General features: G+C 39.7%; 1 protein-coding gene across 8 annotated transcripts in view; it reads right to left on the reverse strand.

Annotated features, from left to right (window-relative positions):
- Positions 1-4,811: 4,811 nt before the first annotated feature.
- Positions 4,812-16,689, reverse strand: part of DENND1A (DENN domain containing 1A) — a 189,836-nt gene continuing 177,958 nt past the window's right edge. For 4 of the 8 annotated variants that reach the window (XM_082775623.1, XM_082775622.1, XM_082775621.1 and 1 more), the window contains 3 exons: positions 10,565-10,693; positions 8,160-8,415; positions 4,812-7,272 (listed from right to left, as the gene is read on the reverse strand). In XM_082775623.1, coding sequence (XP_082631749.1) covers positions 5,950-7,272; positions 8,160-8,415; positions 10,565-10,693 — 1,708 coding nt within the window. In that variant the 3' untranslated portion in view covers positions 4,812-5,949. Of the gene's footprint in view, positions 7,273-8,159; positions 8,416-10,564; positions 10,694-12,532; positions 12,613-16,689 lie in introns of those variants that run through there. The other 4 variants (XM_082775626.1, XM_082775625.1, XM_082775624.1 and 1 more) reach the window with 2 other exon arrangements.

Genomic DNA, 16,689 nt, shown 5'->3' on the forward strand with positions numbered 1-16,689 from the left:
TTTCCTAAGACTAGACTAAACCATAGGAATATATTAAGTGCCTTTCTAAGACTGCCTCACCGGTTACAGTATTAATGTTCTTGAAAGTAGGATGCTTATATGTAGAAAAACTGATCACTTGCTTTGATCAGACTACAATGTTGACATTAGCAGGCTGGGTGGTTTGTTTTTTTCCCCCCTCAATCTGTTCCTAGGTCTAGTATCTGCCAACCACACAGAGCAGACTGCGGTGACTCAGGCGTTGACATTAAAAAGCAGGACCACACAATAGTCCTTAGTAAGAGCTTTAACGTTTGAATGTCAAGTGATACTTGCGTGAGAAGGGGGTGAAAGACATTTTTCAAGACTTGTAGCCTTCTGGACACCCAGGTTTGGGCCTGTCGATACAGAAGAGTGGAATTTAGTTAATTAATATACTGAACTTTAACATGAAACTGGTTTGTTGTTGTAGTGAGACAGCATTTATTTTCCACTTTGCTCCAAAAGGGATATTTATTTTTGTGGCTTTACTGCTCCTTTGTTACTGTTTTAGCTGATGAATGTGCAAGTTTGTCTTTAACATAATGTGTCAAAGCCTGAAGAAAGAACTACAGCAGAGCAGGCCAAATAAGGCTTAAAATCAGTAGCATCTCAGAATAATTACTACATATATCTGTGAGAAATATTTAGAAAACAGTGTCTGCTTTTTAATCTCCAAAATACTATTAATAAGCAGGGTGTGAATATGCACACCGTAGCTAATTGCCACTGGAAGACAACGCTATACTGTTTTATGCTTTTTGCTCTTAGATTTTTTTAAAAGTGTAGTTGTAAACATTTTTTTTGTGTAATTCTAAGCAAAGGGAAGAGATGAAACTACTGATCAGGGCTGTCCAATTAAGAACAGGTCTTCTGCATGTGTGCAACTGTGGACGTAAGGTAAGGAATGAAATATTTGGAAAAGCAGAACACAAGAAGTCATTAGGAGGTGAAGCAATTAATATTTTGTCTTTAAAGTCACTTTTCTCTAATATTTAGGAGAATTTAAAAGAGCAAGTGGTGATGTCACCCTGGCTGTGGTTTGGAAAGGAATTGGACATAGTACTGATAAGTTAGTGCACGTCTGCATTTCAGGTCAGGGAGCTTGCTATCACTTTTATTTATTTATCAGCAGTAATGCTGCTGTTATTTGTAACATGGATGATTTGCTCTGTGTATGTTCCAGATACTATTTAGGAAGGTCTAACATACTTTTAGAATAGAGACAGCTCTACTGCCCACTAACCTTGCTACAGGGGAACAAGTTAAACTGCACACCTTAATAAAATGATGAGTAAAATTTTGCCCAGCAGCATCTGGGCAACAGGACTAAAGCAATGAAGCAGGAAGGCCTTTTCTGGCAGAGCAGGTCTGAAGGGGAGGGCCCCACATGCAGAGCTGGTTACTGTGTCTCTAGAGAAACAAAAATTCACTCTTGGTCTGAGACTGCCCCATCTTAAGGGTGGTGTTTGGGGTTATCTCCTGGTGAGAAGGGACTCAGACCCCACACCAGCAGCCATGGGCAGAGTGCAGCTGCATCTAAACCTTTACTTAAATGCAAAGGTAGGTGTGTTTTTCTTTATCCCATAATGACATACAGTAAAGCTACAGCAAGCTTAGAATACATGTATGTTGCTTTGGGTTTCCCAAATCTCAGGCCTGATTAAACTCCAGGTTGTTACCAGGAGAGGTGTGTACTTTGACTTTTTAGCTCTGTTCCATTTTTTCATAGATATAAAAATGTAGAAAAATGAAGGCAGCAATGGGATCTAAATATTATCAATCGGTATTACTCTAGCCTGTGTTATTTTCAGAAGAACAGAATTGTGTTGGAAGAGCTGAATATTACTAAGCTGCTGACCTATCCTGAAAGGCAACAAGTAGCTACAAAACCCACAATAGTAAAGACACCTGAAAACCCAGCAAACTGCAAGCAGTGAATCTGTCTGCATCCCCTGCTGCTGCTGGGTAGTCAGCAGGAAGGCTGCTGCTCAGTCACTTTACGAGATTAGGAGCAGACATTTGTACTTCAAGCACCCAAAGCCAGTACTAGTAAAAGTGTTAAAATATTTTTGTCAGTGTCTTGAGCATTTCTGCAAAAATAATTTATGAAAGTAAGTTTTTTTCAATAATGAACTTAACTTTCTTTTGATATTTAATTTTTAAATATATTTTTTCACAAAACTGGATTTGCTGTAGTTAATGGTCACAGTCCTGATCTTTTGTAATTGTAAATTTTATAAGTTGTAAAAAAATAAATAAAAAATAGAATGTCCCTCGAAAGAAATTTACAATAAAAATGGATAAAAATAGACTTCGTTATCATGACCTGTGATTGCTTTCTCTCTTCACCTGTACTGAAGCACATGCTACTAGGTGTTATTACACACATACTACATGTACTTACTTGCTAAGGAAAGCTAGCCGTGATACTATTAACCCTTGGATTTATGACAAAGACGCACTGTCAGACTGCATTTAGAGCTGTGACATACCTAAGAGTCGTAGATCTCTGGCCTAAGTCAGGACAGGTACCTGCAGCAGCAAAAATCCTATTCTGGAGAAAAGGGGGACAGCAACCTCCAAGAGAAGGGAGAAAGCCAGAGAGGATGAACACTCCTGTCTGTACCACCCCATCTGACCCAGCATGTCTGGAGAGAACCAGGACTGAATATCAAAGGCAAGTCTCATTTAAGCTTTTAGAAGACCATTTCCTACATCAAAAGCCTACACAGATATCTCCCCTCCAGTGGTCTGAAGACCTCTTCTGCAATCCCCAGCTGTACAGCAAGATGCAGCAGCTGGGGCTGGGACCAGCTGGACTTCTTACCTTGGTAAGTGTCTGGTGGCAGTGCCGCAGCAGCTGTGGGAGGCAGCAATGTGCCCGCTGCAGGGCACGCTGCGAGCCCTTTCCTGGCAGGAGAGCATTACGCGGACAGAGCTTGGGGAGCAGCCTGTTGAATTGCAGCGGAAAGTGTTTTTCTTTTCCTTTATAGAGTAATTCAAAGTAATAGAAGTTATAACACGTAGCCTTCACTATAACAGATAAAAGGTGGGTCTGATTGACAGCTTCCAATTCCAATGTCTAACACGCTTCCAAAGCCAATGAAGTGAAAACAATAAAAATACGGGTTTACAACAGTTCTTAAACTCTGGGTCAGAAACATAACCCTATTTCTAAGAGGAAAACATCTGTAAATAAGTGGTACCAAACAAGCAAACAGTATGGACAGTACAGGAAACTGTATAAAGCTGGACCTAAAAGTCATTGATGAAAAATAACAGACAAGAAGTAGTACTTCTTATACTAGATGACTACAACTATCAAAAATACTTCTACAACAGAAAAAAAATGTTTTACATCTGATCTTGCCCTCCCAGGCATACTTTGTTTATGTTTGGCACTATTAGGGCTTAATCGTTCCAGGAATTCCTGAGTTTAAGACAGACGACTATTCAAGGAGGTGAGGAAGGACACAAACTCCAGCATCGTGCTGCCTTGTACCCCTTGATCTCAGAGGTGTGTTCAACCTCCACCCTTCCCACCTTCAAAATAAAATGAAAGGTGATTAATGCCATTTATATTAAACGTTAGTTACGAAGCACTTAAAACTACTGACCTAAAATAAATCCAAGAGTGCTTGTTTGACTAAAAAGAGCAACTTCAAAAATATTTAATTTGGGAATTATACTATACAATATGGGAAGAGTAAAATAATCAACAATTGAAAATGATTTGCAGTGATACAGAATTACCTGAGTGTTTTCCTATCTAGTTAAGCATGTGTATTACACCTACTGAGTATAGCCTCAGTGTGTGACAAAAAAAGAAAAAAAGTATGTGAAATTCAAATTACACATCATATGCAGAACTATATGGTGTTTGTACATATCCGTTATAGTTGGAAAAGTTTTATCATCTAGCTCATAGTGAAGGAAATCTGAAAATTACAGACTGCATTTATATATAATGTTCATTTTCTAAACTGTATAAAATAAAATGGAGCTATTGTCTTAGACTTTAAATATTTTACTATGCAATACTAAAACCATCTGTCTTCCAACACAAAAAGAAAATACAAATCCAACTGAATGGCTCGTAAGAGTAACAGTGCTTTACAGAAATAGAGTATTATTAATGCAATACTATGGTCTTTCCCAAACTGTTGGCATTTCAGATAATATTTTTCTTTTGTATTGCACAGACTCAAACGCACAGACAGCCATTTTCATACACTAGAGTAAGAAAACCTCCAAGATTATATGAGTAAAATAGATACATTGGAAATAATTCAGATAAAGCTTTACAAGATTTTCCCCGTGTGTCCAAAATGATTTCCTTTACCAAAGGCTTAATGGCGATGTGATTATGTCTTCTGAAGTAACATGTTTTAAATTGGACTGTGCCAAAATACAAAACAAAACAAAAAAGCACCACTTAAGTAAAACAAAAATGATAACTGCAAAGACAGCAAATTTTAAAGGAGTTGCTAAGACTAATATGAAATTTCTTGAGAATACTATTGCCACAGAAGTGTCTTAGAAAATCAGAATGAATGTACCCTTTAACCTTCTTGTTGCATTTTTGTACTTTGTGACCTTGCAGTCCATTTCACGGTCCAGTTAATGTCTCGTTAGCCCAGAAAACTGTTCTCATCAAAAGCAGGATAAAGATCGTGGGTTTTAAGACAGACTGAAGGAGTGGAGAGCCTTGCAGACCAGAATGAAATCCCATTTCTTAAAGGTAGCAGTTAGCACTTCTGAAGTCCAGCAGTGACAGGCAGCTGCCATGCGTTGGCCTTCCAGCATTACATCACTTAGCTCTACTTGGGGTCTTATTTCTGTCTGTGCAGACAAGCACTGTGGCTTTAATCTCTCTGCACTTGGACATCCTGTCAGTATGCTTTTAACTTCAATTCATGAGCCAGGGACTTTTATACCCCATTTTTTCTCTCTCTCTCTCTCTTTTTTTTTTTTTAATAATCAAGTAAGATATTGTTACATCCCATTCATATACTGCCATGTATAATATTTATATATAATATTAACATATACATACATAAGAACTAGGATACTTTTCATGGACTCTATTTTCTGATGCATTTAACAAAAAAAGAAAACAAACTATAAACAACAATAAAAGAAAATCAATTGCTGGTGTTTCCGGTTTCCCAACAGAGATGCAGGACCAAACCCTGAGCAACTGCTCTGTGCTATGGTTTTGTTGCAACAAGGAATTACGAAAATTCTGCACCAGAGAGGTCCCTGGTACCTCTCAGTGTCAAGTTTACTGGGGGAGGGAAATAAAAAAAAAAATGCAACAAAAGCTCACCCAACAGTATGACCTAGATGAACATCAGTCTTCTAAGAGAGGACAAACTCGGTCAGGCTAAGCCTTATGGATTAACTCAGTGCAGTCCACAAATCTGGTTTGTTTGCTGCACTTTACATGTGAAAGGAAAATACAGCCATATAAGCAACACAGGAAAAACTGAACTGAACATCATTCACACAGGCAGCAAGAAAACACAAGTACAATGTGCTATGTCATGCTCCCGGCTGTGCTAAGGACTGAAAATAAAGGGCAGGTGTAACTTCTGCATCAGTAGTATTGTCTGAAAAGCTACGTGTGGAAAACCAAACCAAATCAACCAAAACCCAACTACCTTCATGCTTTGGTCAGTGCAAAAGTCATGGGGGTTTTCAGTGGCAGAAAGTAAGAAAACAGTTGCAGGGATGAGGACAACGTGGGAACTCCCCAGCAAAACAAACTCTGGGCAAAAAGCAATCATGGGAATTGCAGCATGGTGATGGTCCTGCAGCCATCCTGGCTCAGACTTCCATAAAAGAAATGCTTGGTTTTATGCTGGCTCAAAAAAACAAAATCTCTGTCAATTCCAAAGGGACATCAAAAGGCCATCATCAGGAACACTACTCAAAGGTTTCCCATTGCTTTCTGAGCTGTTCAACCTTACCTGGTGTGGATGACACATCTTGCTTTGTCTTTTTTAACAAATCTTCAAATGGATCTTTTGTCTCCTCAGATTTTGAGGATTGTAACATTGACTCTAAACCCTTAGCTGGCCTGGAAGGGATCAAAGGAGGTTCATTAGACAGAAGAGCTAGTACTTGCTTGGTATCTACCTTGGAACTGGACTTGCCCACCTGTAATGTTCTGGATTTAGAAGGACCACTTAAACATGCTGGCTGTAGAGAGCTTGCTGGAGAAGCACTGTGGCTCTGCAGCAATAAGGAGCTAGCTTGTGCCATAGCTGGAGCCTGGCTAAACAAGTTTGGCATGGACAATGTTGAAATGTTTGGCTGAGGTCTTTGTGGTGGGTAGAAACCAGAATTAGGTGTTATGAAGCTAGAGCTATACGCATGACCTAAGGTGGGGGTGAAAGAGCCCCTTGGGGGTCTAACAAGAGATACTGACAGGGCTCCTGGCACTGTTTGTGTAAATGGATTAGGAGATGCCTGTAAAAAAGGTGGCAGCGCTGGGGAAGGATAACTGAGTGACTGGACAAATGGTGCAGCTGGAGGAGGCACAAAGTCACTTGCCACTGAGGCAAAGCCCGCTCCAGAAGGTGGAGTGGCTGAGCTCTGCAGGCTGCAGGAGCCTTGCTGTGGGCCACTGCTTTGCCAGCTGGCTGTTTTTAATGGATCCAGCAGGTTAAGAAGGTAGTCACTTTCATTACCAGTATTGTCTGTCTTCACCTTGACGGGTTGGAGCATCTCTGTAGTGCTGCTAGCACTGGACAAAAGCTGAGATGAATGAGAGGAATAATTCACAGACTGCTGGACTTCAGGGTCTAAGGACACCCTACCAGCTCCGAAGGGCTCTGGGATAAGATCTGAAACCAAATGGCTACGTCCTGTAGTGTGGGCAGTTAGAGTTTCTGTTGGCCCGGCTGGAATCTGATGCTTGGAAGCCCTGGGTGCTGGCGGTGGTGGCACTATCCCCAGTTCAGGAGTCTTTCTTCCCTGTGGCCTAGGAATGGTGATATTCCCTCGAGTGGCAAGATTTGATTCATCCTTTTCCACAGGAGCCAGAATGCTGTCTCTGCTCCGGGGTCTCCTTGTGATTGGCGGCATGTTACCAAGTGCAGTCAGGGGTCGTTCTGGTGAGCTTTGGGAATACTTGGTAGGAATAGCCATATCATCGTGACCCATGCTCCACAGCTTGTTGTAAGGGTGAGACAGCTTCATGGGTGGTACAATCCTGTTCCTCTCGGCAACACCAAGTTCCATTCTCTGCAAGAAAACAATGTTAGCTTTCACAGATCTTCTCAAAACACTGATCATAAAGTGATGACAGGCTATGAGCGGAGGAGGATCTGTCTGCAGAGTGTGAACACTAGAAGGAGAGGAACAATTGCATGCAGTCCAGAGGGACAAACAGGAAAGCAGAAGCAGGACTCTGCAGTTTTAATTCCAGCTTTGCCTCTAATGAGTTGTTCAGCTGTGATATCTTGTGGCATCTCTTGAGAGCCACGTAAGGAGTATGCAGCTATATCTAAGGTACCAAACTGGCGAACGTTTAATTGTATTGAAAAAGCAGTCAAATGAAATACGTGAAGCGATGCAACACAAAATTAAATATTATTTTAAGGTAGAAATTACATCCTTTTCTTTCATGTCACATGAATATCTCTTAGTCTGCTTTAGTTTGTCACTTTCTCAGATGCATATATTCAGTGATGTTCTTCATAAAGAACATTCCTCTTCAACAATCTATTTTGTTCAACTGATACCTACACCAAAATGTCCACATCAAAATAAGGTCATTAAAAACATACAGTTTCAAGGAGACCTGAAAATTCCCTTCTATTTCTTCTCACTTTTGAGCATCAGCTTCAAAGATAACAACGTGTGATAGCCATACGAAAAAACATTCAGAGGAATACACAAGTATTTTCTGCTTTAAAAGTAAAGGCTGTAGTTCTAGGAGAAAAAAGTTACTGTTTTATAACTGAGGCCCATTTCAATAATTTCTTAACTCTGAAATGAATTTCAAAACACATGGACAGAAGGCTGGAAATTTTACCAATATTAAGAAAATAATTCTCAAAGAATAATCGAAAACAGACAGCCCTAGTTCTGTGCAAATTCCCCCAGGGCATATGAAAACCTGTCCAAACCTGGTAGTCAAACGTGCATCGCTGATGTCCCTCTTCTTTGGGAGTCCGCAGGTCTTCCAGGCTCTTAGCCTGGCTGAGAGGCTGAGGCTGTGTTTCTACTTCTAAGTTAGGGAAAATGTCTTCAAGGAGGTTGATTTCTGTGGTGTTGCTTGAGAGGAGAGGACTTGGAGGCAGAGGCTCTTTTGCCTTTTCTGGACTGACAGCCTCTTCCCCATCAGCACTATCTGATTCTTTCAGGGCCCGGTATGGCTGAGGCCTATGAGACAAGAAAACAGAAATCAAGTTGAAAATTGTCTTTTTCATTTTTTTTTTTTTTTTTTCCAAAACACGTATTTAGCAAGGAGTTGGATGGCTTTACAAAAAGTTTTTGGGTAGCAAATTACAGTGGCTTGTGAACAGCAGGTGTGTGAACAAAGTGACTGAGGGCAGGACATACAAAGATGACTTGGCACTCGAGGAGTTTTCAGAAAGGAAAAAGATGTAAGTGGGAAGTACTCAGAGGAAAGCTGTGATTATGCAGTTAGAGACAGACTGATGAGCCAAGTCTCTCCGAGCAGGAATAACCGGATGCTAGCTCTCCATTTTGACAGCCTGGCCCTTCCCACCCAGGCAGATGGCTGTTGCTGTGCTCAGTCCTTCTAGGCAGGAAGTCAGAGCAAGCACACCACAAACTGCTCCATGTTCTGCAGGCACTTACATTCACTTGTTTCAAGCTAACTCAGCTTGAAACATAATTCAGTGTTTTCCTGCAATAATTGGGAATACTGTGCAGAGTTCCAATGATTATACTGGTGTCATCTTATCAAGAAACAACACAATTCATTATGAAGACACCTATTTTACATTTAAAGCCAAGGCCAACTTAGCAACATGCTTTTCTTGCACATACCTCAGCAAAAAAAAATGAACAACAGCAGATTTGCATATCAGTTCTGTGTACAGAGAACAGCAGCATAATGCACATCCAATTAATAACAAGAAGTGACACACATATCTGTGGTGATTGGCATTTGACTGTCAGCCAGATTTACCGTGGCATTTAAACAAGATTTCAATTAAAAGAAAATATTTGTGAGACCTCCAAAAACAAAGATAATATGGAAGAACCCTCCTCTTCTTTCCATATTTTATTATAACACATCTATATCATGCAAATTTCTTAACAGTCCTTATTTCCTTCATCAACAAATAAATAGGCATTCAGCTAGGAACAGAAGAGTATAATAATGCAAGTACAAGACAGACAGCTGATGGTACATGTCCTCAGGAAGAGTGTGATCTTGCAAATCTTGGTTGTGTCTTTAGTCTCTCACATTATATGTGCTCAACTGCAAAGCATTTGATCACACTGCAAAAAATACCAAAACCCTGAGGAATTTTTTGCACAGAAACCATTTTGGTAGCCTGGATTCCCTTATCTTAAACGCAAGAGTGCGTGAACATTTTTCTTGCCCTTTGCAAACAGGTATGTGTGAGCCTTGGCTGCAGGACTCAGCCATCTCCCATCTCCCCTAGGCACCCATGCTAGAAGAAGGAGTGTTGCCTGTCAGCTCCTGTTTCCCTGGCCAGTCTGCCCAGGGGCCCCAGTGCATCTTTTTCAGATACACTGTCATGTGGAGGGAGGTGCACGCGGATTCAGCCATGCTAAATAACCTCATACTGCATATTTGAGCAGAGCACCCCAGAGAGCACTCTCGAGGTAAGGCCTCACTGGCAGTCATCCTGTAGATGCGATACAGCCGAGCTGCTCAGCACCGTGTTTCAAAACTAGGCAAGACGTAGTTAAGAAGGTTTGGGAATTTACCAATCTGCAACAATTTACAAATTAAAAGGTTGCATACAAGTAATACAGTGAGTAAACTCAACAAGTCGCTTGCTATCTCTTGTATAATTTAAGGTCAGGTTGTACTCTAAACCGTTGGAAGGACGTCTGCATGACGACTCCCCTGAGTCACTGGGGATCTAGTACTTGACAGAACAGGGAGGCTGGGATCAAGCAAGTGAAACTGGAAAAAGCTGATGACTGCACTGAAATAAAGCTCACAGGACAATCCAAAAAGCACAGCTAGCACTGTACAAGGAAGAGCAGCAGAAGGTTTGGACAGGAACACAAGCGGCACATTGGAACAAAGGGCAAGTGGAAGGGTTACCTCCCACACAGCTCGGGTTGAACAGAAAACAATAAAGCTGTGCATTGCTGCATACTGATTCATGCAGGAGTATGCTTTTGCATGCCTCTAAATACCAAAACAAACAAGCAGGAGAAATGTGGAACATTCATCAAGTGCTGTATAAAGACTGCAGGAGTATTTCCAAAATCCCAAGTATAGGAGCAGGCACCCTGACCAATGCAAAAACTATTGTTTAAAGACCGAATTAATACAATGAAAGAATAAAGGATAGACCATTCAAAAGGAGCAGAGAAGAAAAAGTTTTCAGAGAAGCCAGAGACAGGATCCTCTTCCTGCTGAAATTCATCATCAGAAGAGTCCTCAGAGAGGAAGACTGTATAGTGTCGCATAGGCTTTACAAGGCTGGGGGAAACGGAGAGAAAAGTAAGTTACCAAGTTGTCACATTCAAAGCTGCAGAGGAGAAAGAAAACCAAGTGAGTCGTAGGCTCTAAATAATTTCTGAACGTGACTGACTGCCACTGCAAAGAGCTCTGCAGACTCATGTTAAGCTCTACTTTCAAGGCAGAAAATGTAACTCTTCTAAAAATGTCTAGGGTATTGTCTGCTTGGGAAGGGTACTAGGACCTGCAATCAGATCCACGTTGCAAAAGAAGCCAACACAGAAACCCGCAATTCCTCCACTGCATTTTCTAGAGATTTGGGCATTCTATAAACTTGTTCACTCAGGCTGGTATCAAACATGCAATAGAAGGAAAGAGCTGGGGATACCGACAAGGAAGACTAAGCAGCACAAATAGAAGAGTATGGTCATTAAAGCCAAAAAAAAAAAAAAAAAAAAAAGAGACACAAACAGATTGGTCATAATAGGCTTCAAGTATTACGGATCAAGGGCAAACGTTAACATCATCTTAAAAATTCCAGAATATCCGGAAGATCACCATGCTGTGCTGCTGGACAGTCTTGTATGTATTTGATATCGTATGTGCTTCTGGAAACACACTTGAACTCTAATAAAAAACAAACAAAACAACCCCAACCATTTCACCAGACTTTTGACAAGAATCTATCAGTCATCTTTATTTTATACACAGAGGTCAGATCTGAAGGATTTGCGCTTCTACCTCATGAAGACAATGGCGAAATTCTTGAGTGTAAAAGTAACTCTGAATGCCTATTCAGGTAAATGTACTAAATGTTAGGGGGTAAAAGAAAAATATTTTAGGATTGCTGAAATTTTAAATATTTTTCTGTTCTGTATTGTAGCTATCCCAGTGCTTCACTTTGCTTTAACCTTAAAACCAGTAAATTACTATTTTTTTATATAAAGTAGAAGCTTCTACCCTTCACCCTAAAGCAGCTATCACTGCTTTAAACAACTAAATGCACCACCAGCTTTAGAAGAATAGGAAAGAGCACAGGAGCAAGGTACTTAAATGGAAGTACACTGGAACCAAGAGGCTGAAAAGTGTGAAGAAATTAATAGCAATTACTGCCTCATTTGTAACACTAAAATATCCTAATCTTAAGTAAAGTACAAAGCAACAACCACTGTTTATTCCCTCTGAAACACTGAAGCTCTGGATCACAAAAGAGCTTAGAGAAAGTACATTCCCACAAAGGAAATACTAAGACAAATGCTTTGTAAATAACTGAAAGCAGTAAAAGCACATCGAGACCTACCAATACTAACCAGAGGACTCTACACCATAGCTCAGTGCGTTTTTATCTACTAAAACTCAAGGACAACAACGTGTAGTGCCGTCAAAATTATATGTGCTTATAATAGAAAATACTCTTGGTTTTTATTTTATTTTTTTCTCACCATTTCTATGGTATTCTGGCATATCTAAGTGTGCACAAGTGGAAATGAAAAAAAAAAAAAAAAAAGAGGAGAAAACCTCTTTTCAACAGCACTATAAACCACTTTCATATGTCTTATGGACCAAGCTACAGGCTGATGAACATTGATGGATGTTGCTATAGAGCACCATCATCTGCACGTCTGGAAAAGAAATCACTAGCAAATAAAAGCAAACATTGCCCCAAGTGAGGCCTCTTCCCAAACATCTTTATTTTGTCAACCTCATATCACTGAGAATATCCTAGCTATTGTAGTGAATCAAAACACACGTCGTGAAGGACACAAAGCAACACACAACAATTGAGATAGGAACCTAATTTTGCTACTACTGAGGTCCACAGTAAAGTTCATTATTTCAGAATAAGCAGAGTCAGGCTCATCATGTGGAACAAAGGATATGTCCTGATCCTGTAAAGAAGGTAGAACGACGCTGATATCTCTCATCACTATGTGTATCCCCTGTAAGAGGAGGATATGCTGAAATCAGAACAGGACCAATAGCAGAGACAAAAAGAGAAAGAATTTGATTCATCACCTTTATAGTTCAGACACACTAACAAACTACCTCTATTTGCTCTTGTATTCATAAGCAGCCTTTGTTGTTTCTTAGTTCTTTTGTCTCAATTGCCAAATAACAATATAATAAAGATATGAAAAGCAGTCCAAAACATCTGGTCAAGAAAAAGAGAAGTTGGCCACTGCAAGCGACAGCTCAATAGGGCTGAAACTGCCACTGTGAATAAATGTTTATTCACAATCAGGTCAGAGCTAATTAATAAAAAGTCTAAAATAGTGGTGGCAGCAGATGCAGCTGATAGTGTTAAATCATAGTCTGTGGTACTCCAATTAAAGCTGTTGCATAGCTGTTCTTTTCCTCTCGTGCTGTAATAGGCATCCAGGGAAAGTGAGGAGCTGCCACTGCATTAGGAAAAATTTGCTGTAACAATTTTTAAAGTTTTTTGTTGTTTTTAATAAAAGAAAGGCTATTACTCCAAAAATTCAATTTACATTAACAAATGGCTCAGCCTAAAATGATTTTAGAAATCAAAGATTCTTTTAAAATATTTAGTTTTTGAACTTATATACACACACACACACTGTCTTTTCCTCTTAGGAGAATAAGTTAATATTTAACATGATTCAAGCAAATTTAGAATTGTTTTCCTGAAATCAAGAGCAATACTGAATTTCCACATATCTTGCTGACACATTTTGTTTGGTAGCTGCATGTAAGAGATGCACTGGTGCAGTTGCCCTTAAAGCGTTGCCTTTGATACCTTTTGTTTGCCTTCAGACTATGCTACATTCAAATGCATTGTGTCTGTGTGTATGTATTAACTAAACTGGGAACTAGCTATGAAAAAATAAGACGGTAGCCTTTTTGCTAAATCATCCGTTGCACTTGAGTGCAGATCAGTGCAATAAGATTACGTTTATAGCACCTTAATTAATATGCACGTTCTTGTTGCTGCTGCAAGACTCCTTAAATGAAAGTGGGATCTCCTAATTAGAAAAAAGAAAGCACATAAGTTTCACTGTTAGTGTGCTCTAAAAAACATTTTGGTCAAAGATAAGGGATGAACAGTCTAAAATTGTCCAAGTCTAAATTTTTTATTAGCTTGAGGCAGTAGAATCCAAAAAAAGTACCTATTCCCTCATTAACCCAATTCGCCAACTCTCCTGCAGTCTGCCACCCACCACTTGCTAGAATTTCCTACACAAAGAGCTGTCTCTGAAAAGGCAGGTCACAGCAAGCCCGGCTACAAGGCAGGCACTGCTGCAGTCTTAGAGGGAAAAAAGGATGTGTCCGTCACAGCTACAACCCTCATCATCTCCACATGACTGCACCAGCTCCTGCCTACCTAATCTCTTAGCTGAGTTACCATGCAGATGACTTGCTGATCTCTTTCTAATGTTTAGTTTAACATGTCTTCGGTTAGCACTAGCATATGACAGTACTGACAGCCGTGGCTGTTCCTTTTTAAATATCATGTCAGAAACACAGTGCAATAAAGCTGGGGATGCGCTCCATGGCTCTGCGTACCATTATGATAGTATGGGTTTCTTTTTTAATGAGGAAGATCTGCATCTCAGGAGCTTTTTTCATGTGTCAGGATGCATGGACAAATCAGCAGCACATCACACTGGCCAAAAATGAAATGCTGACAAATGTAGATATTTCAAATTTAATTGACACCTAAATGTACTTGAGATAGAAAAAATACATACAGAAAATGTGAGTATGGGATTTGGGCATTAATAAGAATTCTGTAATAATTCTAAAAAATTGTTCAGTTATGAGAAAATTAAATGTGTTTATTTTATTAACTGTTTTGCTTTTTCCTGATTACAGAGATTGTGATACAAAGGGGGTAGTATGGACTTGTCATTATTCTCCTAAAAATGGGCTTCCCAAATTTGAGGAAGGATTTATTTTTTATTTTAAAGAATAGCTGTATAGCAACTCTGGGGAATTAAGGAATTTGTCCCTCTTAGACAGTAAAATGAAGAGAATGAGGGATTTGGATGCACTGGCTTTTTCTTTCCAGTATGAAATAAGAGACTTGGGACTGAGGGGATTACCTAATAACTATTCAATATGAACAAAGCATAGACCCATTGCTGGAATTCCTTCCTGCACATTCTGAACACTTAGTACACCTGAGTGCGAGCTAGCAAAAATATTAAAATATTTGATTTTTAAAGTGACACGTTGCATACTGTGAATTTTCACAGAAGCAGAATATTCCAAGAAAAACTAAAATATTAGCATACAGCAAATTTTAAATGAAAGGGGAAAAAAAAAAAAAGCTCACAAGTCATCATTCAATTAGGTAACAGAAACAACAGGTTTTGATCACTGTGTCCAGGAAAGGCAGGTAACTGTTTTATAATTTTTCTGAACTTTGTACACATTTTCTAGAAAGTTGGAAATAGGAACAAAGAATTTAAAGTGGGAACAAGCTGGATGACACCTCTGCCTGCTCTGATAGATCTAGATGCAAGATTCTACAAAGTCACTTCACATTATCATCCTATTTCACAATAATAAGTATGTTTTCACCAATTTCCCCTGCAGATATATCTGTATTTCTTTACAGAGGCAAGCTGCATACGTTCGGTAGGTTTGCTCCAAACCACATGGCAAAAATAAGCTCCAGAATTAAAGTTTCTTGTAAACAATCCTATTGGAAAAGTGGAAGAGGACCAGGGCTCCCAAAGGGGTACCCTGTGCTAAGGTTCTTGCTTGGCCTGGTACAAAAAGCACGACTGCTCTCAGCACATTTCTTTCCCATTTGCTATCCCTTTGCTGGGCCATCTGCTTTCTTGGCAGTACCTTCATCGTATCTAGCTTTTTCTACATCAATTTTCTCATGGTAGAGGAACCACAGCAACACAGCAAGTCTATCTCCTATACCCTATGGTATTTGCTTTTTGATTCCAGCCACCCGTGTTCAAATAGGTACTTGCTGGTTTAGCTTTTTTTTTTTTCTAAGTAGAGATCCTTGCTTGCAGTGATGCCATAGTAAACCTTTACCATACACAAGTTCTGTGTGGCAGAGCTTCAAGAGCCTGGTTACAACAACTGGAATTTAATGGGCTTTATGAGCCTGTATCATTTAACACAGCCATCATGCTGATTTCATACTAAATTCAGTGTAATAACCCACTATTGCACTGCAGCCTATTTTCATTCATATGATATAAGGGAAAGCCATTAGCTTCTCTACTAAGTCCTACACGAGTTCTGGAAAGCCATAATGAACTGCTGCAGCACTGACATGGGTTTAGCCAGCCCAAGAGCCTTTTGACATGCTGTTAATTGTAAGCCTGACCCTCTGATTTCCTATTTTAATTTCCTCCTACTCCGCATGCCCTGGACGCCAGCTAGTCAGTACTTACAGAAGACAGATCTTAGAGCACTCTGGAAGCCTATTCGACATTTAATAGGAAATCTTGCTGTGGTGTAAAAAAGAGCTCTCAAAAAGCTGTCTATCTGCTAAAAATGCAACACCTTATTTCTGTGAACAACTAATTTATGTTTAAGGAGATATGTCCCACATGCTTAGTATTTCCCTAGGTAGTAATCCAGCATTTTCTGAGCTCTCATCTGCAAATTCTTCCTGTTACTTTACAACTAAAATAATAATAATAATAAAAAGAAATTATATATTTTACATTTAATGACAATTTGTCATTAAATTTGACATTTGTGTGTCCTTTGGAGTCACTGCTCCCACTGTGCTGTGTTTTAAGTTTGACTAGAAAACGAGCACACAACGCAACGAAAACCGCGCTGCTTTTTTGGATAGATTAAAAAAATTAACTCATGTAAGCTAAGATACGTATTTCCTAATAATATAAGAAATGCATTAATGAATGTAACAACTGAAAGGACACCTACGTGACAGTTTACTTTTCAGATGACATGCAACATCACAAACGGAAAACAGGCTGCACCAAAATGAGCTCGCTCCTGTGGAGGCTTGCGCAGCGGTTAGTGCCACCCTGCCCCGGGGATGTCTCCACCAGCCG

This window comes from Aythya marila, assembly GCF_965140915.1.
Source record: "Aythya marila genome assembly, chromosome: 19".
Lineage (NCBI taxonomy): Eukaryota > Metazoa > Chordata > Aves > Anseriformes > Anatidae > Aythya > Aythya marila.